General features: G+C 43.0%; 2 protein-coding genes across 5 annotated transcripts in view; one reads left to right on the top strand and one right to left on the bottom strand.

Annotated features, from left to right (window-relative positions):
- LOC120796360 (striatin-like) overlaps positions 1-6178 on the top strand; it is a 29208-nt gene extending 23030 nt beyond the window's left edge. The window contains exons 8-16 of one of the 3 annotated variants that reach the window (XM_040139111.1): positions 907-1050; positions 1189-1325; positions 2075-2250; positions 2436-2483; positions 2583-2704; positions 2800-2967; positions 3068-3208; positions 3918-4106; positions 4442-6178. In XM_040139111.1, coding sequence (XP_039995045.1) covers positions 907-1050; positions 1189-1325; positions 2075-2250; positions 2436-2483; positions 2583-2704; positions 2800-2967; positions 3068-3208; positions 3918-4106; positions 4442-4611 — 1295 coding nt within the window. In that variant the 3' untranslated portion in view covers positions 4612-6178. Of the gene's footprint in view, positions 1-906; positions 1051-1188; positions 1326-2074; positions 2251-2435; positions 2484-2576; positions 2705-2799; positions 2968-3067; positions 3209-3917; positions 4107-4441 lie in introns of all 3 variants that reach the window. The other 2 variants (XM_040139110.1, XM_040139109.1) reach the window with 2 other exon arrangements.
- Positions 6179-6620: 442 nt separating this feature from the next.
- vit (vitrin) lies at positions 6621-26803 on the bottom strand. 2 transcript variants are annotated; one of them, XM_040138574.1, is made up of 23 exons: positions 26661-26803; positions 21421-21508; positions 21124-21189; positions 20633-20789; positions 20386-20519; positions 20227-20304; positions 19463-19651; positions 18764-18808; positions 18286-18324; positions 18138-18188; positions 17374-17436; positions 16748-16810; positions 14673-14747; positions 14224-14289; positions 13713-13775; positions 12136-12198; positions 11802-11849; positions 11112-11177; positions 10320-10467; positions 10132-10235; positions 9021-9247; positions 8427-8940; positions 6621-8129 (listed from the first exon to the last, which is right to left on the bottom strand). In XM_040138574.1, the coding sequence occupies exons 2-23, from the start codon at positions 21452-21454 to the stop codon at positions 7951-7953; spliced, it is 2472 nt and encodes an 823-aa protein (XP_039994508.1). In that variant the 5' UTR covers positions 21455-21508; positions 26661-26803; the 3' UTR covers positions 6621-7950. The 2 variants fall into 2 exon arrangements, with proteins under 2 accessions (XP_039994508.1, XP_039994509.1); XM_040138575.1 differs by lacking the exon at positions 26661-26803 and adding an exon at positions 23855-23903.
- Positions 26804-27498: the final 695 nt, after the last annotated feature.

Genomic DNA, 27498 nt, shown 5'->3' with positions numbered 1-27498 from the left:
CATAATTATCACCATCATTGTCCTCGTCTGTCAGCCATGTTGACTCTACAGTAATAAGTATTTTGTTGCAGTTGTAAATTAACAGCAATTAAAAGCTTTTTCAGCGACTCAGTGAAGTGCCTCAGCTGAATACTACTGCTCTCAGGATAGCAGCCCACTTGAGACTCATTCAATGGCTGAGAGCTCTTAAATTTTACATTTGAGGCCCAAGCTCTGCATTCCTGCTGTTTTTATTTATTTATTTATTTTTACTGTGATTGAGTCATATCAACAACTCAGTTTATCTCATTTTCCTCCTTTTTACACCTCGCTTCCTCCTCCCCTGGTTTTATCTATTTTTGTTCGTCACACTGGGTAGGTGCTTTATCACTTTTGTGGGTGTGTGGAGGAGATCATCAGGAGATCTGTTCGAGATTTTTTTTTTCCAGACAGTTGTGCCTTTCATATACTGTATTTCTTTGCACCAGGGTTAATGTTTTATTCTAAGGGCCCACATGTGAAAATGCTTGGAATAAATAAATATCCAGAATTGGTTAAGTAAATGATTCTGCCTGGGCTGAGACTTCACAAAATCCAGCTGTAGTTCCTAAATCCACACAGCCCACACTAAGAGATAAATATGCCTCAGTGCCTTTTCTACCTCTCCAATTCATCTAACAAGGACTCTTCTGCTGACTTCTCATCACTTTCTCTTCTTTTACTATAATTTATTAATTTACTTTCTTCCTTTTCAGTGCTGCTTTCCTTCCATATTCATTCTGTGTTCTCTTTTTCAGCTTGTACTCACAGTTTTTTAATATTTTAATCTTTTCATACTTTTTGCCTCCTTTTTTTTTTTTTTTTCCCCCCTCTGTTCTCCATCACTCTGTGTGTTTGGTAACACTGTTGACCTGACTTGTTAAATAGGGCCTAACCGGTCCAAGCTGCAGGACATGCTGGCTAACCTGAGAGATGCAGAGGACTTGTCCCACATGCAACCTCCATCCACCCCCCAGTCCCGGCCCAACGTGGTCCGCTTCAACGAGCACGATGGGAACCGAACAGATGAAGGTGCTCGAGCAAAAATACCAGCAGATTGTAGCAATCACATGTTAACTCTTTGTTAGACTGGCTTAAATTCCCATCACCCCTCTCGACAGTGGTTGTATATTTAGTTATTTGTTTATTTGGTTTTTTTTTTTCCTACAGTTGAGGCGCTGACCTTCCCGCCCACCTCAGGGAAGTCGTTCATAATGGGCACAGACGAGGCCATGGAGAGCGAGCTGGGCCTGGGGGAGCTGGCTGGACTCACCGTGGCCAATGAGGCCGACAGTCTGGCATACGACGTGAGTAGGAAAAGGCAGAATCGGTTCGAAAAGCCATAGGAACATTTCTCTGGGGAAAACTATTTCTGTTCATGTCCTCACTGGAGCCTCATGTGAAACAACCATCCCACTTTCCTCCTCTAATCCGCAATAAATTTACCAGAGTCACGTCGTTTGCTGAAAACCTGCAATTTGTGTCTCAAACAGCTATTTTTATAGACCGTGTCAGAGGAAGCTGCTTTGAATGTGTAGTACAGCAAGATATCAGTTATTTTTCAACATCATATTAACAACAGTAATGTCACAGTCTAGTGGCTACAAAAATACACCTGAGTAGGTTGTAGTATGCTTTTTTAAACTAAGCTTATTTTAGTGCGATCGCAGGCTTTTACAGAAAAAGCGGTTAAAGGATCAAAACAAACAAAGAAATAGAATTAAAGAAAAGTCATTAGAAACATCCTTCTTTTTAATCACAAATGGAGGAGCTGAGTTCACCCAGAAAAATTACAGAAAAAATAAACTACCTTTGGGTTTTTTAGATCTCACCTTTCCCCGTTTGTTTTTGTCCATAAATGTATTATGTTTAGCTGTTTGGTTACTCGTGAGAATAAACACTAAATCATCAAGTATTAAGCATCGTGTTCAAATCAGAATTTAGCTGAAAATTCTGCAAATCTGCTTCAACTGTTGCTCAGTTCAGAACCACTGATTATATGCAATGAAGCTGATGTAACTGGATGTCGAGTTCTGATGAGGTGCCCTCTCCCCAGATTGGCAACAACAAGGATGCTATGAGAAAAACGTGGAACCCCAAATTCACTCTGCGGAGCCATTTCGATGGGATTCGTGCTCTGGTCTTCCACCCTGTGGAGCCCGTCCTGGTCACCGCTTCAGAGGACCACACACTCAAGATGTGGAACCTCCAAAAGACCGCTCCTGCCAAAAAGTAAGAAGATCTTCACTCACAATGAGAACACCTCCAGGAAAGGTTTTCAAAAGACACTGTTCCAGTATGACGCAGACTGATTTCTTATTGATTTCTCCTGTCAGTTTCATTTTTCTTCTTCAAAAACAGCAAAAATAACAGTTTTAAGATGATTAATGATCAATGAACACGCTCTTTGCCCACAGGAGTACATCTTTAGATGTGGAACCAATCTACACTTTCAGGGCCCACAGGTAAGAAAAACACTGTCCATGAATAAAAACATTTTTTCTGTTTTACTATTGGTTTAATAGGCAAGACGTTTTGATGACTCTTCATTATTTAAACCACAGGGGGGCTGTACTGAGCGTGGTGATGAGCAGTACAGGGGAGCAGTGTTTCAGTGGAGGGGTTGATGGAACGATTCAGTGCTGGAACACCCCCAATCCCAACATCGACCCCTACGACTCCTACGGTAACACTTCAATGTCACGTGCTTTGTCTAGATCTGAGGATTTTCATATCAAAACGTGCCGACTGACTTGGGTTGTCTCGTGTTTTCTGTGACAGACCCATCGGTGCTGCGTGGAGCGTTGAGTGGACACACTGACTCAGTTTGGGGTTTGGTGTACAGTAGCGCACACCAGCGCCTCCTCTCCTGCTCTGCAGACGGGACTGTGAGGCTGTGGGACGCCAACAACATCTCACCTGCCCTTGCAGTATTCAATGAAAACAAAAGTATTGACTTGATTCATGTATCATGATTTTACATTTTTTCTAAGTGTTTGTTTTTAATTGACTAGCGAAATATAAATTCCTCTGTTTTTCTATGCATTAGAACTCGGAGTTCCCTCCTCTGTAGACCTGGTCTGCAGTGAACCAGCCCACCTGGTCACATCCTTCACAAACGGGCAGATCGGCCTCTTTAACATGGAGACCCGCCAGCTGGTCCTCAGTCTGGAATCCAGTTTGGAGCCAGGTGGGTTTAGAACTGTGAGATCACCAACAGTGGTTAAACCTGGTTAAACCCAATGCTTTTGGTGATGGGAGGCTTTTAGTGTTTGACAGGTCTGAGTTTTTACAGGCCAGTTGAAGGGCTGCTTGAACTGAGAAACATCCAAAAGCAGTATTTAGACCTCAGACCAGTAAAATTCTCCTTTGATTTCCAGACTAATAATGATAAAAGAGGTATAGCACTTGTTGAATTCAGTCATAATGTTGACGAAGGGTCAGTTAGTTGCTAGTGGCAGCCGTAGGAATGAAAGTAAATCATCAGCTGACACATTTCTCATCCACAAATACCAATGTTTTTCTGTTTTCTGTTTTTATTTGGTTTTGATTTACAAATTCTAAGTTAGGTCACTGAAGCAGTATTTCAGTTTTAAGATGATGCATGTCATAGCAGTGTTTAGTTTATCTGTTCATTGTTACTACGCCATTTACCAGAAAGTACTCATGTCTTCATCAGTGTAAACTGACTCAGGTGAGGTGCTGCCACACTGTTTAAAAAAAAAAAAAAAGTTCAAGTCACCATTAAGCCAATGTTAACATGCCTGAAATCCATACATAGAAGATAGTTCCCCAGATACATTTTTTGTCGATAATGATTCCTTCCAGTTGACTGTATGAGCAGTAAGTCTTACCTTCCTGCTGAGTGAAGTCTGATGGGCTCGTCTGTTTTTAACCAGGCACTCCCTGTCAGATCAATAAGGTCCTCAGCCACCCGACTCTTCCCATCACCATCACAGCGCAGGAGGACAGACACATCAAGTTCTTTGACAACAACAGCGGGAAGCTGATTCACTCCATGGTGGCTCACCTGGATGCTGTCACCAGCTTAGCTGTAGATCCTAACGGTCTTTATCTCATGTCAGGCAGTAAGTTCCTCCCAACCAGTGGCTCCTTGTGCTATTTCCAACATAACTGCTTTCCCTTTGTACATTAGTTTATTAATAGATGTCCACTTGGGCATTATTCCCCCGAATACTACAAACTGCCACTTTTTTATACGTAAAGGCAATGATATCCGACTTTTAAGTCTCAAGTGCCGGTAAGGTTTTTCCCAGACATGATATTGCCACCATATGTACCTCAAATGCCTTTTTTCCAAGATTTAGGGGAAATTTGGTTCATGCTCACAGTTACTTATTGCTCTTCCTGTGGATATCACAATAAGTTAACTACGACTTGTTACTACTCATCTCCTCCACAGGTCATGACTGCTCTATCCGTCTGTGGAACCTGGAGAGTAAAACCTGCATCCAGGAGTTCACGGCTCACAGAAAGAAGTCTGAGGAGTCGATCCATGATGTAGCGTTTCACCCGTCTAAATGCTACATCGCCAGCGCCGGCGCAGACGCTCTCGCAAAGGTGTTTGTATGACGCGGAGCTGCGTCTCTCCCTGCAGCCCCGCTCTCTGACTCAGCCTCCCGTGATCAGGGACCAATAGAGACACAGCAGGGGAAGGACCTTCAGGCATGGCTCCAGTCCCACCTCACACAGCCCACTGGTTTCCTGACGGACTGGCAGACTATGTAGCCGCTAGCCTCAAATGGGCCATGACTCTCCATAGAAAGGGTCAGCAGGGAGGCCAGTCAAGAGGAGAACTGCTCTCAAGTGTCCCCTCTACCATCCAGGCAGGCCTGGGTGTGACCGGCTACAGCGCCCCTGCAGAGAGACTGAATCTTAACCTCCATAGCTAGGAGGCTCAGGACAAGTGTTAGAGTGTGGAGTGGAGAAATGAGATTTCAAGCCGCTCTTCTGCCCCTGTGACTTCACGCTCACCCCAAACCCCTCGGGCCCTCGACCTTCCCGCTCAGACGGACCAAGGTCCGTGTCCTTTACTCCAAGTCAGGTTTTGTGTTGTGTTGTTGCAGAAACGTGGGGTACTGAAGGCTTCCTGCAGCTGTTGTGGAAGCCTCTCACTTCTTCTTCTTTGCTTCCCAGACTGACTCTGCTTGCTGGCCTGCCTTTATTTTCCTTTTTAAAACACGTATTGACAAATGTGCCTTTGATTTAAAAAGGTCTTGAAATTGTTATTTTAACAAGTTTGTTTTGGGGAACAGGGAGGGAAGGGATGGCGGCGAAATGGAGCTGGTTGTCACAATGTTGTCGATTTTAACATTGGATGTAAAATTACAAATGCTTATAATAAACAAAATATATATTCAGTCTTAAAATTTACTGTGCAGCGTGAGTTTGAGTGCTCCTTTTTGATAAGTATGGTTGGGGAATCAATTTTGTGCATTTCACGGCAAAGCTGGTAGATACAGACCGTTAAATATAATGCCTGTTTGTTAGATTCAAGTAACTGTACACTTCAGAAGTAAGATTACAAACATATTTGTCCAAAGTAAACCATCTTGGTTATATAATTGCAATTCAGACTTGTTTCTAGATGTCCATTTTAGGAATAACTAATTGATTTTGGCCAGTTTACTCTTGTTTGAATCGAATGGCTTGTACTGTATGTAGTTTTCCCCAATTGTGTGGACATGCTTGACTACAGTGTGACGTATCATGTCCAGATATTTACAGTAGTCCAGTGTTTAGCAGGAAATTAGTGCAGTACTGTAGGACTGTTTGAAATAATGAGTTAACCATCCAACACTGAGGGAAGAAAAAATGTCCTGCAAATTCCAGTTTATTGTAAACTGTGTGAGGAGGAAACGATCCTGGGTAAAAAAAAAGAAACAAACAAACAAACAAACAAATCAAGATGTTGTACATGTAGAGTACAGCTTCAAATGAGCCATTTTCTCAGTCACTGGTTTGTATATGAAACTATGTTCAAAATAAAACCTGCTGTAAAATGTTGCCTGGGCTCTGATGTTGGTGATTTGACAATCATGAAAGCTGTTTGCAACTTGCGGAAAGTAAATGTGATCATCAGTGCAGATCGGGGGTTTTCAAAGTCTGACAGCCAAAATTGAGACAACTGTCATGGATTCAGTGACTTGTGCTGTGGGCTACATGTTGAACCCCATTTTGTTTTATAAGCCCAATTTTTTTTACATTTTGGCACATTGGCATTGAATGTATACCAAATTAGCATTTAGCAGTTCCTGTTTGCAATGTACCCAAACATATACGGACCACTTTCATTGCATTACTTTGATACCAAAGATAACCAAAAAATGTGTTGGTTCTCAGGAGTTCTGGAGTATTAAGATGCATCTCTTTCCCATTGATTTCTTTATTATTCATGGATTTATTGACAATTCGTCACGATGGACATGGACAAAAAAAATATGCGTATAATGTCTGTGTGTTCAGATTCAACTGAGTTATGAAACCCAGAAAGAGAGTGATTTTGACGCTAATTGCGGCAGTGGGATCATCAAAATATTCAAGAGAAAACAGCCACTTTAGGTTCTCTTCATTTTCTTTATTTTATTAAAAATTGCAAAAAAAAATATTGATCAATTATCTGAACATTATTAGCGAAAGGCTTTTAATATGCATATGTACAAAAAGGACATAATGGAGAAAATCATAAATACTCTTTAAACAAAACAGAAATGCCTGCAATGTTAGAAGCAACCACACTGTTAGAAAACAAGGGTGATGAGATGAATTGCTTTCATTCCTGAGAAGCATATTTAACATCTGCTATCACTCTGTACAAAGACATACCAGCTCGTCTGTCCTCACTTCTCACACAAGTCCACTTCCTTGTTCCGTGTTGATGACTTGACGCATCACGTCCACTTGTTGGTTGCACATGAGCCTCATTTTCACCTTCCACTTATATACCAGCAATATCAGCACCACTGTCATAGAGGGGAACTTAAACAATGTCCCTACTAACAAATCTCTCCTATTAGGAAGATCAAAATGCACCATTTCTAAGAAAGTATATCCTCTTTACAGAGAATTGTATATAAAGCCCCGTATTATTAAGTTTACGAAGTATGTTAAGCCATAAGAGGAAGTGCTAGGCATGCTTTAAATCTACTTTTCTCTGCAAGCACCATATCCCAGTAAGGCAGCTTTGTGTTTGTTAATCAGTCTGGTACCCCTTCCTACTATTGCACCCTTTATAAATTTCTATAAGTTGTACATAAGGGCTTTATTAATGTAAATAAATCATTTACTTTGTTGAAGTTCTGATTTGCCAAATTGTGAAAAATCCCCTTGGCTCCTCCAGCATGTCACTTGCTTTTACCAGCCTCCAGTTACAAATTCAGCCAATGAAATCTGCAGTTAATAAACACTGACAAGTTGTTAGATGAATTTTGGTCCAGATTTTCTGCAGCAAACAGTCCACTAGAGGTTTGCATGATGAAATAAAAAAAAATAAATAAAAAAAATCAAAACTCTGATTTACAACTTATAAACCTATTATAAAAGGTGAATTAGAAAGTGGTGCCAACATTTCTAATTAAATGATTAGGAATACTTGGTTCTCTTTATGGCACCAACAGAGAACAACTGGCACCGCACGGGATGTCAGTATGTCACTGTGTATGCAAACACTTTACTATTAGCACCGTCTGTATATTTTGGGGACCAAATGCTGATTCACCTTAAGATTTGTTTTGTCCAAACCCACTATCCTCACCTAAATTCAAAACCCCTTCCTGTTCAAATACGGGGAGCTGCAGCCAATCCAGCACCACCATCTGGGCAACAGAGTGAGTAAATTTACAATCAGCGCTCTGTTAAGACAGCCCACTATCAGGATGTCCCTCTTTACACCTCCCCTCCACCTGTCCGGCTTCAGTTTCTGGGCTGGGAATTGAACTCCTGGCAGATGTTGTGGATGATCTTGGGTACAAATTTGTAGAGGTTGTCGAACTCGTCCACGAAGAAGGAGTGCTCCTTGTCGGGGTCTGTGGCGATGTACTCCAGCTCGTCCTGGGCTGCCCAGGCGATGCCAATCGAGTAGGCGATCACACCTGGATCACAGGGAGGAACAGTAGATTACACACACACACAGGCCTCGCATGTGTTTGTCACATCAAACACACACTGCATGACACCTCACTGTGGACTGAATCACAGCAGACATTACTTTTTATCTAATTATATTGTTGATTGTGGGTCAAAGCCTTAGTCCTCCAATGTTTTACATTAGTTTGTTCAGTGAGGTCTGAAAAGGATTTATTGATGCAAGGACTTAGTCACTTCTTGACTTGACCATATCTGCCAAAAAGCTCCTTATTTCTCAAATTCTGTTGTGCTTGACCTCTCACCTTGGCGATGGACAGCCAGTGCCGGTGCCCGGACGTCATCATAGGAGCGGCCATCTGTAATGACAATCATGATCTTGCGTTTGTTGGGTTTGGATTTGCTGAAGAGCTGCTCTGCGGCGTAGGTGATGGCGGCGCCAGTGCTGGTCCCACCGCTCCAATAGTTGATGCGTTTGATGGCGTTCAGCAGCTCGGCCTTGTTGTCGTACTGGCCAAAGGCAAACTCCAGCCTCTGCTCGTAGGTGTACTGCACAGCTCCCACCCGCGTGTCCGTGTCAGAGATCTCAAACTCCCGCGTGATGTTGGCCACAAACTGCAGCACCGTGCGGAAGTTGCCAGTTCCCACGCTGCTGGAGCCGTCGATGACGAAGGCGATGTCGTTGGCGTTCAGGCAGGTTTTGCTGCACACCAGGCGGTCTGTGTCACACACTCTCTTCACCAGGGGCTGCACGGTCTTCCTCAGGGCAAACCAGCTGTTCACAGGCAGGGAGAAGAAGCCGTTTGTCCGACACACAGCCTGTGGGATGAAGGGCACACTGTGTCTCAAACTGCCGTGTTTTAAGAAAGCACTGACACACCTCTGTGACAATACTCCACCTTGTCAACGAAGTTGGCCTCAACCAGGTTTTGTTTCTCATTGTCATCGGGGCCCTCGATGGTGACAAAGAATATGTTGATGCCAGACTCCCGAGCGAGCCGTGACGCCTCCTCCACCTTGTCAGTAGGCCAGCCGTCCACCAGCACCACCGCCACATTAGGAGCTCCTCCTCGGTTTCCGTTGGCATCACTGAAGTACTGCTTATTGATGTAGGAGAGGGCCTTTCCTGTCAGGACACCAGAGGGCAGCAGGGAGACAGTTGAAGTACATAAACAAGTCAGTGGTTGAAATGCAGGCATGAAGGCGGGAAAAGACGAGTTGAGGGAGAAGAACCCATCTGTTTTTCACAAAGGTGTTACTCAACATCATGAATAAAAATTCACACGGACTGCAGAATACCAAATGAAAAAAAAAGACACTTGATCATTATGTACATTCAGTGGACTGAGATTTTTTTTTCTTTTCCTGACCAATATGTACAGAAGTGTCTTTTGAAAAAAACAAACCACTGTAGGCCATATGAAAACTTTACATAGTAGCCTGTGTATTTTGTACACAAAAATACAAACGTCTCTCTATAAGGTGCATTGCTAAACTTGTATAATATCACATAATAGTGATATCCTACCATTTAGCCTGTCATAGTGTCACTGGTTGTCTACACAATGGCAGAACAGGAAAGGCTCTGTTGGGGACTATGGAAGCTTTTATAACCACTCACAATGTTGTATGATTACAGAGTGCTTCTGGGCAAACAAAAATAACACATATTTGTATCAGCATGCAAAATTTATAAAGACACATGTGGCAGTGGGTGCATGCTGACGCACTAACCAAAGCAGAAAATCAGCACTTGCCCTCTGAAAGCTGACCCCCATGGGCTGGTAAAACCAAAGGCTTTTTTGTCAGTGCAGAGGAAAAACACGGTTTACAGAAGCAGGACTGTAATTTAGCCAGCAGTGTCTCGCAGCAAATTTAGATTTAATTCTATACTTGCATGTGAAAATGTGCCTGGGTGTAGTAAACCTTGCGACAATTGCACCCCTCTCGCTTTCACACTTGTGTTTGTAGAAATTTACTGTAGCTGGCAGCTAACAGCGGGTCACTCACCCACATTTGAAAGGCCTCCCTTCTGCACAATCTTATCTATGGCTGACTTCAGCTCTCTGGAGTTGGGGTGAGTCTTCAGACTGGCCTCTGTCACAGGGTCATCCCTTGAGACAAAAGAAAAGGCAGTCACATTATGTTTTCCCATCTAAAAATGGCGCATAATAACACAACAGGAAAAGTGAGGTTACCCGTATTGGATGATGCCCATCATGGGTCCAGCCACACCCACGTTAATGGTCTGAGCCACCTCAGCCAGGAAGTCCTTCTGGATCTTAAAACGCCGCTTCCCGATGCTCCAGCTCCCATCCATCAGGAAGGCCAAGTCTACCTTACAATCTGCAGAAACAGGACGCACCACAAGGTTACAGCAGTTTCAATAATGTGCTTGGTAATGCATCGGTTATCACTTGAAGCCATAATATATCAAATTTGAAAATTTTCAACTTTGACACTCTGCAGCAGTGGTAGCAAAAAAGTCAATGCGGTAGAGATTAAAGGTATCCTGCAGATTTTGGCCGCTGGTAGCGGTTTAAAGCAATGTTTTTACCAGTGGGCCCCCATTTTGTTTATGTTGTGCACGCACACAAGAACACAGGTGATGTTTTATACATTTCTGCCAATGGCGTCACGATCTTCCACTTATTGACTTATGTAAAATTTATGTAAACAGTTCAGTTTGATGCAATTCAAAAAATTGTCATCGCAAATGTTTATGAGGAATAAAATCCATTCAGCCCCATTTGTCGGGCCCCAAGGATACACACAGTGTGTTTTAGTGAGAAACACTGAATGTAAACAAAACTAAGTTTGTTTACCGAAAAAGAATCACGGCAAGATCTTGCTGTGGAGACACTGAAATGAATACCCCAACTTTCACCAGGACTGTCAAAATCTTATCAAATAATTCATAATTTACAAGATGCAATTAATCAAATATAAATTCTACACAGAGTAGCTTTAAAGATGTAAGTGGGACGTACTTGGGTCTCCCTGTGACACAGGTTCAGGTGTTCTAGGGACGGGTTCTTGCTCCCTCACGCTGAAACCTGAAAATTAAGAAACACATAAATCTTTAAAGCAGATTTCAGCTCAAATTTACTCCTTAGGTTTTTTACTGTAGAGGGGACATTTTTATAAATTTCACTGGACTTTTTGTGTCCCTTAATAATCATTGACATGTATATTCTTAAAATGATAGAAAACGCAATCTCAACAACAGCTTTTACATGGGATGGTGGAAAAAAAATTCAATTGACAGCCAAGTGTTGTCCTGGAAATGTATCATCCTAAATTTTCCACACTCTTGCTACAAACCAGTAGAAAAGGTCAACCTTGGCAGAAACAACCTGAGAGTTTGTCTTGTAAAATTTCCACTGAACACAGCGTATTTGCAGCTGCCCACTTCCCAAACTTCACAAGGATCCCAAATGTCAACCAGTATTTGGTGTTGCAAATATTCTGCCAAACAGGAACTGATTTTTCTCCTCAAGCAACCATGCCATTTGACTCTGAATCCTAATCCCCTTCAATTACAGGGTGAGCAGAAACCCAGATGCCTTTCCTCAGATAGCCTTGGTTTGGTTTGTACTTGCAGTCGGAAATGAGGAGTTAGCAAAGCGACTCTTATGGAGGCTAGAAAAAGGAGCATACTGCAGCGCAAGCTGTCTTACCTGATTCATATAAGTGTGCTTCTGGCTTCCAGGCATCCACTGGTTCCACTGCATAGATAATATCATACAAGCTCGGCATAAGCACATTTCTCCAAAAAAGCAGCAAGTAACTAACATCACTAACCATGGTAGCTACACAAAAAGGTTGATTTCTTTATCATAAATTGAAAATATTGCACCTTTTTTGTAAGCGCTACACATAATTAGAAAGATGAGGCAGCTATTTTTGCTTAGGCAAAAAATAGGATTGCTTTATAGATGCCGTATGACGTGTCCAAGCTGATGCCTCCCTGGATACAAACAGATGTTTGTAGCTATGGTAACCACTGCTCACCTCTAGTATGGGTTGTATCCAGTGGCGTCCTACGGTTGACATCTGAGTCAGTGGATCGGGGGACTAAAAGTAAAGATATTATCAGTGATGACAGACTATGACAAACGAAACATGTAAACACACCATGGGATCACAGCTTGCTCCCTTTGACTCCCAGTTTCATTTGGTTGGATGTGTGGTGGCATTTTTGTGGCTCACGCTGGAAACGGCTCAGCCCCTCGGTTTTCCAATGCATGTCCCTTTTACTTAGATCTGGAGTCTAGGCTGTGTCATCAAACACATGGCACCATGGCCTGTAATCTGGAAGTGAGGGTTTTTTTTTGAATGCCCTTTTGTGTCTTGTCAGTGGGCCACATTGTAGTGGTATGCATTTTCAGGTTGAAGGCTGTGTCTAAAAACAAATCAAACGTGTTTTCCTTTCAAAGCACTTACATGAATAGCTTTGGGAAATACATTTGTTTGCTTTCTTGCTGAGAGTTAGATGAGAAGATGGATACCAATCTCATGTCTGTGTATTAAGTAAGGAGCTAGAACCAGCCTAACCAACCTAGATTAGCCTAGCTTAGCATATAGACTCGAAGCAGTGGCAAAGAGCTACTGTGGCTTTGTCCAAAGGTCACAAAATCCACTTTCCAGCACCTCTACTCAGTCTCCACAGACCACATAATGACCCGCGTTTGACGCCTGTAGCCCTGACCCAAAGCACATTTTTACACTTCAACTGTTTTACATCCGTAACTACAGTGATGGGATATGGGCCTCTAAGCGCTGCCAAAAAAGGAGGACCTACGCTCAGTACTGTGCCTGAATGCATCCTGTGTAGAAACAAACGGAGGAATAAGCTAAAGCTGCTGCTGCTCTGCTGACCTGCTGCTTTCACCACCTAGCTTGTGTAGACATTGTGTAAGGCACGCTGATAACCTTGTTGGAATTTTTTTGTTGAATCTGTACAAAAACCATGGTGTAAAAACAATAAGTAGGCAGAATTTGTAACCTTCCGACAGAGTCATGCTAGCGGTTTCCCCCTGTTTCCAGTTGTTATGCTAAGCTAAGCCAACTGGCTGCCGTTTGTGGCTTCATATTTAACAGACATACATTAGAGTGGTATCACGCTTCTCATTTAACTCAGATAATCAGATATGCATATTTACCATACTGTCAAACTATTCCTTTAAGTGTCATGTCCCAATTCTCAACTAGCATGTATGGATAAATTCCTTCTCTTCTTATTATTATGTGTATCAATGTGGCCTATTCTCCATATAAATAACTGCATAAGACAATGTGCAGTTTAGATAAGGAAACGCCAAGGGATATCTCAAATCAAAAGTCAGAATTTACAATGACACAACCTCTTTTGTTTAAAAACTAAATGAAACAGGGAAAGAATTACACTAGTCCTGTGTCAGAAAATAAAACTGGAACATAAGAGTGTGGTCATGCTAGGAAAGTGTTGCATCACTGAAACAAAACGGTCAACAGGTTTTACATCTGAACACAATCCATACATATGACAATATGAAGCCTGAACCCCAGGACTTGTTAGTTCCCAGTAAAGAAAATAGAAAAACACTTACGGTATGGTCCAAAGTTATAAAACCAGCGCTCAAACTCTGAGATATCAGGCCTGTGATCCCGAGCTAGAGGAGGATTTTTTGAAACCTGTTAGTATTCCCACAATGTCCTTTAAAGAGAAAAGCACACATTTCCATGGTTGGGATTGGTCACACGTTCTCCCCAACCAATCCCACACCAGTGAAAACAACAGCTTTGTGCAGAATTATCACCTCACAGAGTCTCTCGCTCACATGCCACCTACATTATGCTCTTTTCTTCCACACTTCACAGGCATTTCTCATATGGCGGGAAGATGCCAGGTTAACACAATGTCCTGAGAGACACTGCGTGTACTTAGACATGGAGTCAGTTCAACACATACAGTACATGGTCAGCAGATACCAAATTGTACCAGTCACAAAAACATGCGCATGCAATTTAAATGGATACAAAGTGTAGTAACCTTCCACGGTGAATGGGAGCAGCACACGCCAAACTGTCATGTGCTGTCCTACAGGGAGGTTGACTCACCTGCAATCTCAGGTGTGTCCGTCTCGCTCCATGTGTATCCTGAGTCTGGAACTGCATAACTAATATCTGAATGTACGGCAGAGAAGGTGGAGGCATCAGCAGCTACAAGCGTTACATTTAGGGTGATGAAAAGCTTCATTGTAAACTTTCAAAGTGGCTCTTCTCCAGTTCACTTTCACAGATCACCACAGGCAAAACAAACTCTTCCCAAATCGTTTCTGGCTGTAAGTGAGCATTCTAAAACTTTACTGTATTTATAAGGCCACATTGTTGGCATTGGATTAATAAATTAAAGGCTTAGATTGAGTGAAACATGGAAAACTTTTAGAAAAGAAAACCTTTTATCACAAATATTGCAGCCATATCACTTTTACCATAGTTCGTTTCAACATTAATCAAAGCCCCTATGTTTATGATTTGCTGAAGAATGATTAGCAATTCTTTGATACCTGCTGGTCGTCGAGCTCCAGGGAACCAATCAGGACGAGGAAAGGAGGGGGGCGCCCAATCCCTTCTGGGAAAAGCTGTGCAGGAGAAGATTAGAAAGCCGCGTTCAGGAGAAGCATCAAGGAGAATCATACTTGTGACCTCCACTAAATCTGCCACATTATTAGTGGGGTATGCACAAGATGTTCAGCCTTGAGTCAGACACTTCGCACAGACTTAAAGTTTCAACTTATAACGTGGCAAAAACGTCAGGCAGGCTAATCGACCAGACTCTTGCATGGCTACAGGTTAATTGAAATGTGGTTGAACTCTAGAATCCCAAACAGCTGAGCAAAACCATAACAGTGCATCATATCTATCTAAACTGACTGAGCCATGACAACACACTTCAGTTAACCCCTCCCTGCAGTGGATGGGTATCTTACACAAACACACAGCCTGGGCTCTGAGGTTCCCATCGAGTGGCAGCTAGTGAGCAGGGCCTTTGTTGACCGGGACGGGCTGGGAGAGCCCAGCCAGCCGCCCGGTGAAGCGTGGGAGTATTATTCTAAAGTTGGTGTCAAACCAGGGACAGTGTAGATAGTAGGACACAGAGATTAGTCTAATCTGCTGCTGGTCAAAGGCCCAGCGTTATAGAGCAGACAGCAGTGTTGTCTTTTTCTGATGAAACAGGTGCTTTAAAAGGATTCAGTTTAACTCTCCTGATCATAGCCACTTCAGCGATCACTGTGGCCAGAAGGTCAGAGCGGGATCAGGGATACTGATCATTACCTTGGGTTGTAGCTCAGCCTACAATTATAGGGCCAAAATTTGCATTTTCACACCAACACAGAGACCCAATGAACAGAATCTTGACACCTTTTACAGAGGCAATCTCATGAATCTTTGTGGTTGACAAGCAGGCATATCTCATAACAAATGCAAGGCTACATGGATTGTAACATTTCCAGAAAGCCAAGCAATAACTTTGAACATCTGTTTGGAGCAGCAGGGTGGCAAAGCCGCTGGGAAACCCTTCAGCTATTAAATCAGAGTTAAGAACTCTAACGTCTCCAAGCATCCACTGGTGTGTCCTTGAGAAAGACATTGAATGGCTGCCGGCTCCAGCGGCGCTGCTGTGTAGCTGATCCTGACCTCTGACCTCTGACCTTGAGCATAAAGAATTTCCCTAAGGGGATCCATAAAGCATCACACAATTATCCAAAAGCCACAGATCTGAATAGCTGTTCTCTGCACTGATCAGACATTTCCATACCTGATGTCTCTACAGTAACAGGTTAGTCAGATAAATGATGCACCGACTTGAAACAGCTCGCGCTGCACGTTAGAAACCATATCATACAATCAACCATCATTTAGATGGACATTGTACTGTCTTATTTTAGGGATCCATGGTTTTGCATTCCACAGAAGCAAAAACAGAAGCACATTCCTTAGTGAGCGAAACCTCGTCTGGTTTGAGTGGCGAGAGTTTTCTATTCTTGTCAGGCTAGAGAGTGGACCCAGATCCTGCAGCACTGTGGATTGGATCATACGTCTCTGTGGGAGCAACACAGGACCACTTGCTGCTGCTGCTTTCATCTCATTCTCCCTCTCTGCAAGCATTTACAAGGGAGGGGAAGAGGCCAGACCAGATGGGATCTGTCATAAGATGTTATTACAGTACTGACAGAGCGCTTTTCTCATCGTGGTCTTATCTAAAAGAGAGGGTTGAGAGCTCTTTGCTGTCTCTGACATAGTGGAGATAAGGCACAAGATGAATTCAGGACAATAATATCAAATCATCGCTCATCTTTGAGACATATCAACATACTTACTGCTCATTTTTTCATGTAGGGTACAGTGAAAGTTGAGTACCTGCTTGTATTTCCGCCCGTCGTTTATAGAGGACTGGCTATACATTGAACCATAGCATCCCACAGAAGGTAAACATTAGTGCAGCTTTATAAAACATTTCAACTAGGGTTTTATTACCCTAGTTAGTCCCGTTTGATCACACCTGTCTACTTCTCTACATCAGTGTGTGTGTCTGCTTGTGCAGTTTAAGGACTCCTGCTCAGGATCTGGAGATACTTACCAGGGTTGGACTGGCTCATGGTCGGGGTCCGCTCGGGTGGGGCTGGCTGAACCCTGTTAAAAGCTGTTTGTAGCAATGAGAAACAGGCAGATAGGGATAGAGAGAGAATGGAGGGAGAAGGGGGGCAAGAGAGAGCTTCAGGTCTGGGGCTCCATCCACAAATGCAGCCCAGCTGTTTTGCTTTTAGCGAAGCTGGAGGCATTTTCTCCGCAGCATGATATCAAAAACAAAGGGATATATGCTGGGCATATTTACATGCCCTGACTTGGCTTCAGTTGTCTCTTTTCATCTTGGAAAATGAAAACAAGAATAAGAGGATGTGCCTGATGACAGAGAACAGCGGTCATCCTGTAAGGAATGTTAGCTTAGATGCTTGATGGAGTGGATTAGTGGTGACCCAGGGGTGAAGATCACAGGGGCTTACGGGCGCGGACATGAGGGTCAGTCTTACAGCGGTCTACGTCTCCTGGATTCTTGTTCCAACAAAGACATCTGTCCCCCCTTGTGCCCTTGACCCGCATTCCCCAACAGTCCCACCTCATCTGCCTGTTTGTTTCTCAGTTTGTGTGTGTGTGTGTGTGTGTGTGAGTATGTGTGTGTGTGTGTGTGTTAATGATGAGGCTGACCTGGGCCGACTGGAGAGGATAGCTGTCTCCTGATAGCCGACCCTGCCTCCGGTCTGCGCAGACCTGGGACCCAAATTTGGGAAACAACGTTATCATGAGATAACATGAAATAACATTCCTTGGTTTATCTTCAATAGCAGATGAAAGACTAATATATTATCTATTGTATGACCTTAACAAATTTCACAGTGATATAAAGTGTTCTTTTTGTAATGGCATATAGCCAAGACGATTCACTTGTGTATTGATAAGATTAACAGGCTTCTTCTTTGACAATGATTGTAGATAGATTTAGTGACCAGACAGGCAAAATAATAATTGTTTAATAGGAGGACTAGCACTTCTGAGACAGAAAATATTCCACTTTTTTTGGCCACGATAGCAGCATGACTCTAGGGGTGGCAATGTTGATCCGCTAGTCCACCTCTTTGGACTGATCCCAACAGGTCATAAATGCTTGCTAATGCAGAGTGAATAAAGTTGTATCCTGTATTTCAGTGCTGATTTACTGGAAAGTACAAAACAGAAGCTGGGCTTCTCCAGAACATTCTGGACTGGCCCTATGTTAGCAGACTAGTAAATGACGTTTAAAGCAGCTGTGCACATACAGAACAGAGATGCCATGCAGAGTTTATGTACATCAGTACAGAGAAAAGGTAAGGAAAAAAAGAAAGGTAAGGAAGAAAGAGCAAATATGGAGACAATTTCAGGCTATCAAAAGGTAGAATGAGAAAGGACACATCAAGAATAAATCTTGGTTTTACCTGCACTGGTACGCTGTGGGAATCTATTTGGATAGGCACTTCCTCTGAGTACTTTGAAGAAATGCTGTGGTTTAGTTCAACTTGAATTGTTATATTTGGTGTAAAGGACTTTCCAAGAGCTGCAGAATCAGTGAGAGTATTGACATACCTTGGCTGGGACTCTTTCCTTGACCATTTTGTGACTGTCCTATACCAATAACACAATTTGGGCAAATTTAGACAAAAGTCTTCTTTTACATGTAAATTATCTAAAAAAAAATAGCAAATTGAACATAGTTTTGGTTTTAGCCTAAAGCAAAAGCCCAGGTCTTGCCCTTGCTGTTTTAAGTTTTTAGCTTAAAACAAGTAAACTGGACTAATTTCACTTACTAAAATACACAAGTTGTGCCATTGATAATGACAAACTTGCTTTGAAAGCAGGGCCAACGACACCTTTAATACAGATTACATGGTGAATCCTGTTGCACACTATTCCCTGAAGGACTGATGTGAAGCAAACACCCAATGCTTAATGTAAACACATATTCCTGCACACCCCAGTGTTAAGCAACACCGCAGCATCCCTTCATGCCACAAAAAAAAAAAAAAAAAACAGTGTTGACCCCTGTTTGCTTTGCTTCACTTACTTGAACTTGCGGCTGCCACAGAGGCAAGGTACGGGTGACTGCTGCCTAGATAGAAGAAAGACAAATGGGGTGCCAATATGGAGTGGAGAGAGATAATGTTACAGAAAATGAAGGAGACAGTAATGGTTGGGACGTTGTCTGGCACACAGCCCATCTCATTTACACACATACCTTAAGATACTGCAGCATTGTCTACTCTCTGTAGCTGCATTTCTATCCAAAATGGGCAGATGACTCACAGTGATTGCCGTCTGATAACGTTTTCATTTAATAAGAGTGATGAAAGGACTGGTGATCAAGTGTACAGTTAAGTCAAACAGTCAAGCAACAGAACAGCAGCACACTAACTTAATCAAAGACCAGCAGTCATTTCTTATGACTGTAGCTGTGACATGTAATTTCCAGCCACAATCATTCGTCTTCATCACTCATTTTCACACAAGTGAACAAAAGGTGGATTCTAGTTGAGGCTGCTAGCGTTGTTAGTTCGACATCAGCTAGGCGGCACACTGGCTACAGTGGATCATCCATGTGGATTGGTTTTACTGGATCGTTAACAGAATCCTGCATCCAAGTAAATTCACAATCCTCCACATAACGTACATGGATCCATTGGTTTAGGAGAAAGTGTTAGCTTTCTGTACATGTAAGTATGTAAAAACAGTGTGTGATTTTCAAGTGTGTGTTTGTTTAAATCACCTGCATCTCGGACTTTGTGCACAGCAGCTCGAGCTTTGGCAGTGGTGGGTGCTGGTGGAGGTGTAGTGGTGGCAGTGGTGGTGGGAGCCAGTGTGGTGGTGGGTTCAGGTGTTGTAGTTGTAGTGGGCTCAGGTGTGGTTGTCGTAGGCAGCGCTGTGGTGTACGCAGGGGATTTGGCCTCTTTTTGACCTGTAAGGAGACGAGAGATGAAGGCGGCCGTGTACAGGACGGATAGAGGGGGAGGAAGAGCGTCTACAGTAACAGCTGTGTTGTCATGCATTCTTGAAATTGTTCACCAGACTGCAGTGCTCTGACTCTTCATTCAACTGAGCGAAGCTCAACATGTCAGAGTCAAGCGCAGAGACGTCTATCTAGTAACCTTTTGTCCCCAGAAAGCACTGATCTAGTGCTGTCTGACTGTCTAGGTCTGAGTAGCATTTCACTGACTATATTTCAGTGTGAAACAATTCCTAAATATGTGCTAAAATTTGATAAATTAAATTCTGTAGAAATAACATTCGTATATTGTCTGGATATCCAAAAGCCCTTCACTTTTTAACAAAATTTTGCTCAGTTTGAACCAAGATGTCATCAAGATGACACCTTTTGACTTGGAAATCATCAAATCAGTGCTTACTGGGTCCTATCATTGTGAAACATTGGGCATCTGTCAACCCACCCGATGACAAAGTAAAGGTAATGCACCAGAATTCATATTCACATAAAAGATGTATGTCAGAGTGTAAAAATAACCCTCCCCTCACTTGTCTTCACATAGGTTGGTCTTGAAGGGACGTAGTCCAGGGTAGATGGGTAGATGACTCCTCTCTTGGGCTTCCCCACTGAAACACAAGAGCCATCTGTTGGTTGGAGGGCTAATCCTAAAGAGCTGTCTTTAACGTTCTTTACTTCATCATTAATACCTGAGACTACAAATGACTCCCTCCACTTCGGTAGAGACAGAGAGCGCACCCCGTTGGAGTTGCTGCCTTTGTAGATATTCTGTCCGGCCATCTTCCTCACAATCACCTTTCCTCCTGAGTTGGTGATGATGCCGCTGTGGACACAGAATTCTTTTTTTTATCGGATGTCACCCTTAAAAGACAATTCAGCCTGCCACAAAGACGTCCCACACGAGCTTTATTTCACCTTCATTACTCCACTGTTTACCTGTGGATGGCTGCATTGCAGATGCTGGAGATGGAGGCGAAGACTCCTGTCCCGTAGACTTGCTGCTTCGTCTCCTTACAGTGTGCAGGACATTTGACTATGAACTCTGGGAGGCTGATCTTTCCCGCTCTGACATCGCACTCTATTTCTGGAACAGCTGTGGAGGGAAGAAGAAGTAGAGCAATATTTCACTGTTTACTGGCATTTTATCAATTAATCTACCAAATAATCAGCAGATTCATCGATAATTAATTATTTCAGCATGTAGTTCGGCATTAATGCAGAAAGTGGATTTTCCTCAACAGTTATAAAACATACATTTCTATCATAAGATTATTTTTGCTTCCAGCCGATAAATAAATATTGCACGCTTCTGCATAATGAAGTGATTTTTTCCTTTTCATCAGAGTTGATTGCAGTGGAGAGAGCCAGTGGAGACAATAATACTGAGACTGATGGAGATTACAGGCTTGCTTGTTGACAGTGTTTACCTTGCTTTGGTTTCTTGTTCTTTGATCCGTTGGGCTTGGCCCAGCAAGCACAGGACAGGAGGAGCACTGCAGGTGAGGCAGAGGGAGTTTCACATAATAGCAGACAAAGTAACATAATTGTCAGTGTGTTTACTGTACACACAAGACTTCAGTGTCGGAGGATACTTCTGTTTGATGGTGTGAATGCACAGAAAAGGAGATAGCAGATAGAGTATTTTGGAAATATAATACATTATAGTCATGGGTGATATATTTAAAACCAGCGTACTCCTGCAAAGAGACAGACGGGTTGCTCACCGAGGCAGACGGCAGTGAGTGATGCTCTGATCATGATGGGTGGTGAGCTGGTTCAGCTAATCAGACGTCCTTGTGCAGTCTCCCAGCCCTAGAGAGAGAGAGAAGAAACAGCACAATTTCATTGTCATCTTCTGAAACCCATTTCCTGCTTCCTGCTTGCTCGCTGAAAGCAACACTGGACATTTTGGTCAGCATTTTCTGAGTGTGACAAGTGACGGAGAGTCAGCTGGAAACAAGACAGAGTAAACTCGTGCCACTGAGATACACTTTCCAGAGACTTTTGGATAAATATCAGGCTGACTATGGACAGGAACTACACAAAGAGCTGAATGGCTCATCTACTGAATGTGGTCAATTAAATATTTTGAAAACGTTTTCCGTAACTCATGTTGTCGCACCTACTTCTAAGATCAGTCAGATCAAATAAGGATTGTATGTCAGTTTGGGTCAATGTTTCTTGTGCCAGTTGGGTTACAAAAGGCTTAAAATATTTGCCAGAAGCTCAACAGCGAAACATCTGGGCTCCGAGACAAAGCTGTATGTCAAAGTCCTCCTACTAATATCTGTGGAGTCAGACTCAGTTAGAGAGCACACACAGACATAATTAATGTGTCAGGAATAGGGAACTGTGTCAGATGGCTTCTTTGTTTGACACTAACAACCACATCAAGCTGGATCCCAGTCTGAAATACAGTCTGTTTGAACTAGACAAAGAAAATGTATTTCTTTCCCTATCATCAGATTCAAGTTATACTCGTGTAAAGACGTAAATCAGAGTCGAAGCCAGTTTTAACAAGATCACAAGCGGGTCGACAAGATGTCATTCCAGACGCTGCAGGTCTATTGTAGTAATGATAGTGCTGTAGATAACTAGAACAGCACAGTCTGACTCAAGACACACGGTCAGAGAAAGTCTTACTATACAGGCTTATACAGGCTGGAGGATGAGCTACTCGTGAGAGCCACCCCAGTCCCTGCTGTGTGCCAGCGTGGTGGGATGGAGCTCCTCACTGGGGAGGTGATGACTGAGTCCTCCCTATTAACGGAGGAATGCTGTACCTCCCACCAGGGCGGCGTCATGTCTGTCACTGCTGCCACACACCGGCAGGTTCAATCTGATCAAGTGGCAACATGTGATCATACAGCGACCTCTGAAGCAGGGTCAGATGTGATGCAGTCCTGACTGACATTTACAGCATGTTGGCAATATGAAGTAGCACTATTGAAAACAAAATGTAAATATGCATCTGTCTTATCAGAACAGTGGGTTTGTGACTAGAGGATCGCTGAGGTGATATTGAGCTTCTCATCTAACTTCCAGCAACAAAGTGATCAGTGTACTCTATTTCCCGGTCTGTTTCTGTGGTCATACAAATGTTTGTGCCAGACAGCAAAATTCAATTTTGAGTAACTCTGCCTTCCAGCAGTTACAATCATTGAGAATAAAAATGCAATAAAGCCTATGACTTATTCACATTTCTTTTTTAAACCTTTATTTTTCCATGGAAGTTCAGCTGAGAGCAATGTTCTCTTTTTCAGGAACACCCTATTCACACATTAACACCCGAAAGCGGCCCAGTACAACCACAACCTGATCTGTTGAGCACTGAGCAGCTCATTGGAGCAGTTAGAAGTTAGTGGCCTTGGTCAAGTACAGTAAACATGAATCTACAGCCAGCAGCCATTTAGCTTAGCTAAGCAGGAAGATGGAAAACCAGCTACCCTGGCTATGTTCAAAGGTGACAAAATCTGCCTACCAGCACCTCTAAAGTTCAATAATTGACATGTTATATCTTGTTTGTTTTGTTTCAGTGTGCTAGACTCATTGCCTGAAAGTCACAAACAAACGACCCTTTTCCCTACCAGCTTAGGAGGTGCTGGCGACCATTTTTTACCTTTGGACAAAGCCAAGTTAGCTGTTTACCCACTGTTTCCAGTCTTGATGCTACGCTAAGCTTCATACATGAGAGTGGAATCAATGTTCTTATCTAACTCTCAGCAAGAGAGCAAAAGCTTTCTCGAAAAGTGTCAAACTTTTCCTAAAAAAAACCCAGTGACAATCACCAACAGTCTCCTAAACAGCAGCATCCTGTGCTGCATCTTCGTCACATTGGTATAAAGCACCGCAGTCATGCCAGGCTGGTGATAATAAGTGTGTGGTGTGATGATGTAATTTAAGAGCATTTTTGGGTGTTACCCCTATCAGCCATTTCCATGCACAGTTATCTATTGTAGCTTCAAACTTAAATGTGCACGAGGTGCTTGTTGTGTACTGAAGAGGATGATTTCTCATGTAATTATGGTAATTTTATGAATACACAGCGCAAACACACCGTATCACGTTAAGGTAAAAATATAAATAGCTGCCCTTGGCGGCGATAAGACTTTTCCTAATGCAGCTCGACATTGTTATCTGACGTTCATGAACACTGACATGATTTTTCCACTGTGTTGTGCTTTGACAGGCAGGTAGATCACTGCTGCACAGTCAGGACCACAATTTGTCCTTGCGGGGGAAGAAAGCTGAGGTTGGGAACAAGCCGGGACAGATATGCACATCTGCAGTACAGGAGACAGACCTGCAGCATAGGAGAGGTGAGTCAGCGCGCTTCACTGGATAAAGCAAACTTCAAAACCGATCTGTCATTCACCTGCGAGGAAATGTTAACAGCGAACACACTGTTCCCCAATGCAGAGCTACTTCCAGCATGCTGTTCCTCTGAAGTCCTTTAAGAGGTGCATGACATCATTGTAGGAATTACTGAAATTGCAATTACAAAAAATGACAATAATTTAAGACCTCTCAATGTGTGTTCTCAGCGTGAGCCTCTAAATGCCTCCTTCTCCAAGAAATGAAACGCAGGGCAAATGATATCCTTTGACAAACACTGTGGGGAGTTTCCTGTACAGTAGATAATAGATCCTGAGGGGACTTGCAGAAACACAACCTCGCTCTCTCCCACATACACACACACATACACACACACACACACACACACACACACACACACACACACACACACACACACACACACACACACAGACACACACACAACTAAAGGAACCAAAGATAAACAGAGATCTGGGATAACTTATCACATGCTCAGATAGCTTTGGAGATTGCCACGGTATGTGAGGGCTTTCTGACTCACCACTTACCACCATCATAGATCACAAACAGGGTGGGTTACTTACTGGGTAGGTGTTGTATATTTTGCATACACCTGTGTTAAACTTAAGTCATGGGCTGCACCTATAGCACAGCTTCCGCTTGCTTCTGTGGTGATATAAAATATATTTTTCTACCACAGTCAGCATCTCAAACATCTCATTTCGGCAGGGTGGGGACACAAATCAAACCAACCGTCACCATGCTGACAGTGAACTATGAGGAACTGCACACAAAATTAGCAAAGTGATTTCATAGGCCAATGGAGAAGATGAAAGGCTCTGTGCAGGGGCCTAAGTCACTTGGTAGAGAACCCAGCAGCTCAGACAGGTCACATAGTTTTAGGAATTAAAACGCAACTCAATTCGGTATTACATTCTCACCACAATGTGGATTACACGCACATAGCAACCTTAACAACGATTACGCCAGGCCAAGCTGTTTTGCACAAAGAAGCCTTCTGGTCTGTTGTTGCAGTGAAATTAACATTTTCAGCCCCCTGCAGGCAAATTGCTATTTTTTTTAAATGCATGATCACCAGACATCTGATAATCCAGGGTGAAAATCACACCTGGCAGGAGTGTCACATGTGTACAGTGGCTGTAATGCAAACAGTATGTACAGTAGCTGTCTGTGCCTATTTCCAAAAAACCAGCACACAGTGGGTTCTCAAAGACCACCCTGTGACTGGTGCACCATCGTCTCAGAGGTGCTTGAAAGCAGTTAGACAGAAGCACTGATAACACAGAGAAAGTGTCATTATTTCACATTTTTACCACTAAAATGGTCTGTTTCCATCACGTATGGTGAACTTTAGGGACACACAGCCACATGCAAAACACAAGGACTGTATTTCAAGCTTTCTCCATTCCAGCAGCAGCCACATTCCTTGTCCAGGATGGCCAGTGTAAATGCAATGAGGCAAAGCAGCAATGGGTACTGAGGCTTATTTGAGTATCACAACCAGCTGAGAAGTTTGTTTCACCCCGGTCCTGAGTGATGGTGTGCCTGAAATTTACACACACCCTCTGCCAGGGAGTGTCAAATCCCAGCATTCACAGGTGTCAGAATTGACTGTAAGCATGTTGAGCCAAGTGTTGCAACAAGCCAACTAAAGAAGCACTGGAGAGATCAGACACAGGAAAGCCAACATGTCTCTACAAGGTCAATTCTGTAGCCTTTTGGGCTGTTGCTGCTGCTGCTGGAACACTATTTGTTTATCGAGCACGGAACAGGTTGAATTACTTTAATTCTTGGCACCAGCCTCAGTGCAAGCCTGAGCCTGGACATATTGTATAGAGACCACCTGCGCTTCATCAGGCTCTTTCCAACCATACAGAAATGTCAGAGAGAATACACAAAGAAATGTCAAGCATACTGTACAAGAAATTAAAAACCATAGTTGAGGAATTCTGCTCCAAGGCTTGCTGCTTATTACACTGGCAAAAGGTGTCGTTTCAAAATAAAGGCTTAGGCAACCTGATGGAAAAGCTGGATAAGTTTCTACAAATCTTATTTAAAAATCGGCCATGAGAAGTAGAGAAGTAGCCTACAGTATGAATGATTATGAAAGGGGGTAAATTCATTCAGCTAAAAGCCTCGTTTAAGGAAAGGGGCTCTTCCCCTTTGCTTAAACGAGGTGTTCAATAAAAAAAATTTAAAAAAAAATAAAGGAAATTAAACAGAACGTCAAACATTGAGTTTGAACAACAGCGCGCATATTTGGGCAGCCTGTCAAATCTCACACGCTCAGCTGGAATGAACCAGAGCCATACATTGCAAAGGAAAAAGTTTTTTTTTTGTTTCTTCAAATAAATAAATAAATAAAATTACAAACGCAAAAACCTCCTGCAGTGTTGATTAAAACTCCCCACATGCCTGACAATTAAAACTAAAATGCACTTATACACAATGGACATCCATTACGCGCAATTACGCATCATTTAAAAAGTGAATAATTCATTCACGCCACGCAGCAGCACACTCAAAATCCCCAGTTCACACATGGAGCTGCTTGGTTGTTCTCTGCTCACAAACCATCATCTCCGTAAGGCAGTGAAGGTGAACTTACCTGAAAAGGTAAAATAATCCTCCAGGCGTTAAAAAAAAAAAGGTAATTCCCTGCGCAGTTTTCGCCCGGATCCTTACTCTTTCATTGAGAGCAGTACGGAGCAGCGGGCGTGTGTGTGAGCGCTGAGCTGTTCCACCTGGACTTTTACTCCTGCATGATCGGAGCGCTCATTAAAAGTGGAGAACGGGACGGGGCCAGACTTCCCCTCTTTGCCCGTCCCACTTCAGGCTCTCAGCTCTTCACCCAGGCAGAAGAAGATCAGTAACCCGGGGCCATCAGGAGAGGATGCGAGGAGCTGGCACCCTGCAGCATAGCAGTGCACGCATCTTTTTGTGTGCTTGACATGTTTTTTGTGTTATTTTTTGTGCTGTTTTTTAGGACAGAAAAAGCCAACACACATTTTCATGGATTTAGAATGACCAAGAGGAAGATTTGCTTCACACTGGCCCTTCAAGATGCGTCTTTTTCTGTTATGTGAGGGAGGAAAACCGAGCTATGATTCAGTTTATCTGTTCTGCAGCTCACTCTTCCCATCCTCAGACTGAGAAACAAAACAACCAGGAGAAGTCTGTCAACTCTCACCACAGCAATCACTCCTCCTCCACCAAATAAACCAATCAACACCTGTTTGAGAAACAGCCACTGTAAGTCACATCCACTGTCACTTTGGGGTTTGTGGCTTATGTCTGCAGTGGTCTATGGTGCATGTGCACCTCCACATCCTCCCCTGATACACACATACACACAAACATAGTCCCATGTCAACCTCTACTACTCTAACAGTGAGAGCCTGTTGGTTTATGCAGATTGGCACCCAAGCTACTGCTATTATCCACCA

This window comes from Xiphias gladius, chromosome 11 (assembly GCF_016859285.1).
Source record: "Xiphias gladius isolate SHS-SW01 ecotype Sanya breed wild chromosome 11, ASM1685928v1, whole genome shotgun sequence".
NCBI classification, from domain to species: domain Eukaryota; kingdom Metazoa; phylum Chordata; class Actinopteri; order Istiophoriformes; family Xiphiidae; genus Xiphias; species Xiphias gladius.
Note: the sequence above shows the minus strand (reverse complement) of the source record. Positions and strands in the feature narration are given on the sequence as shown.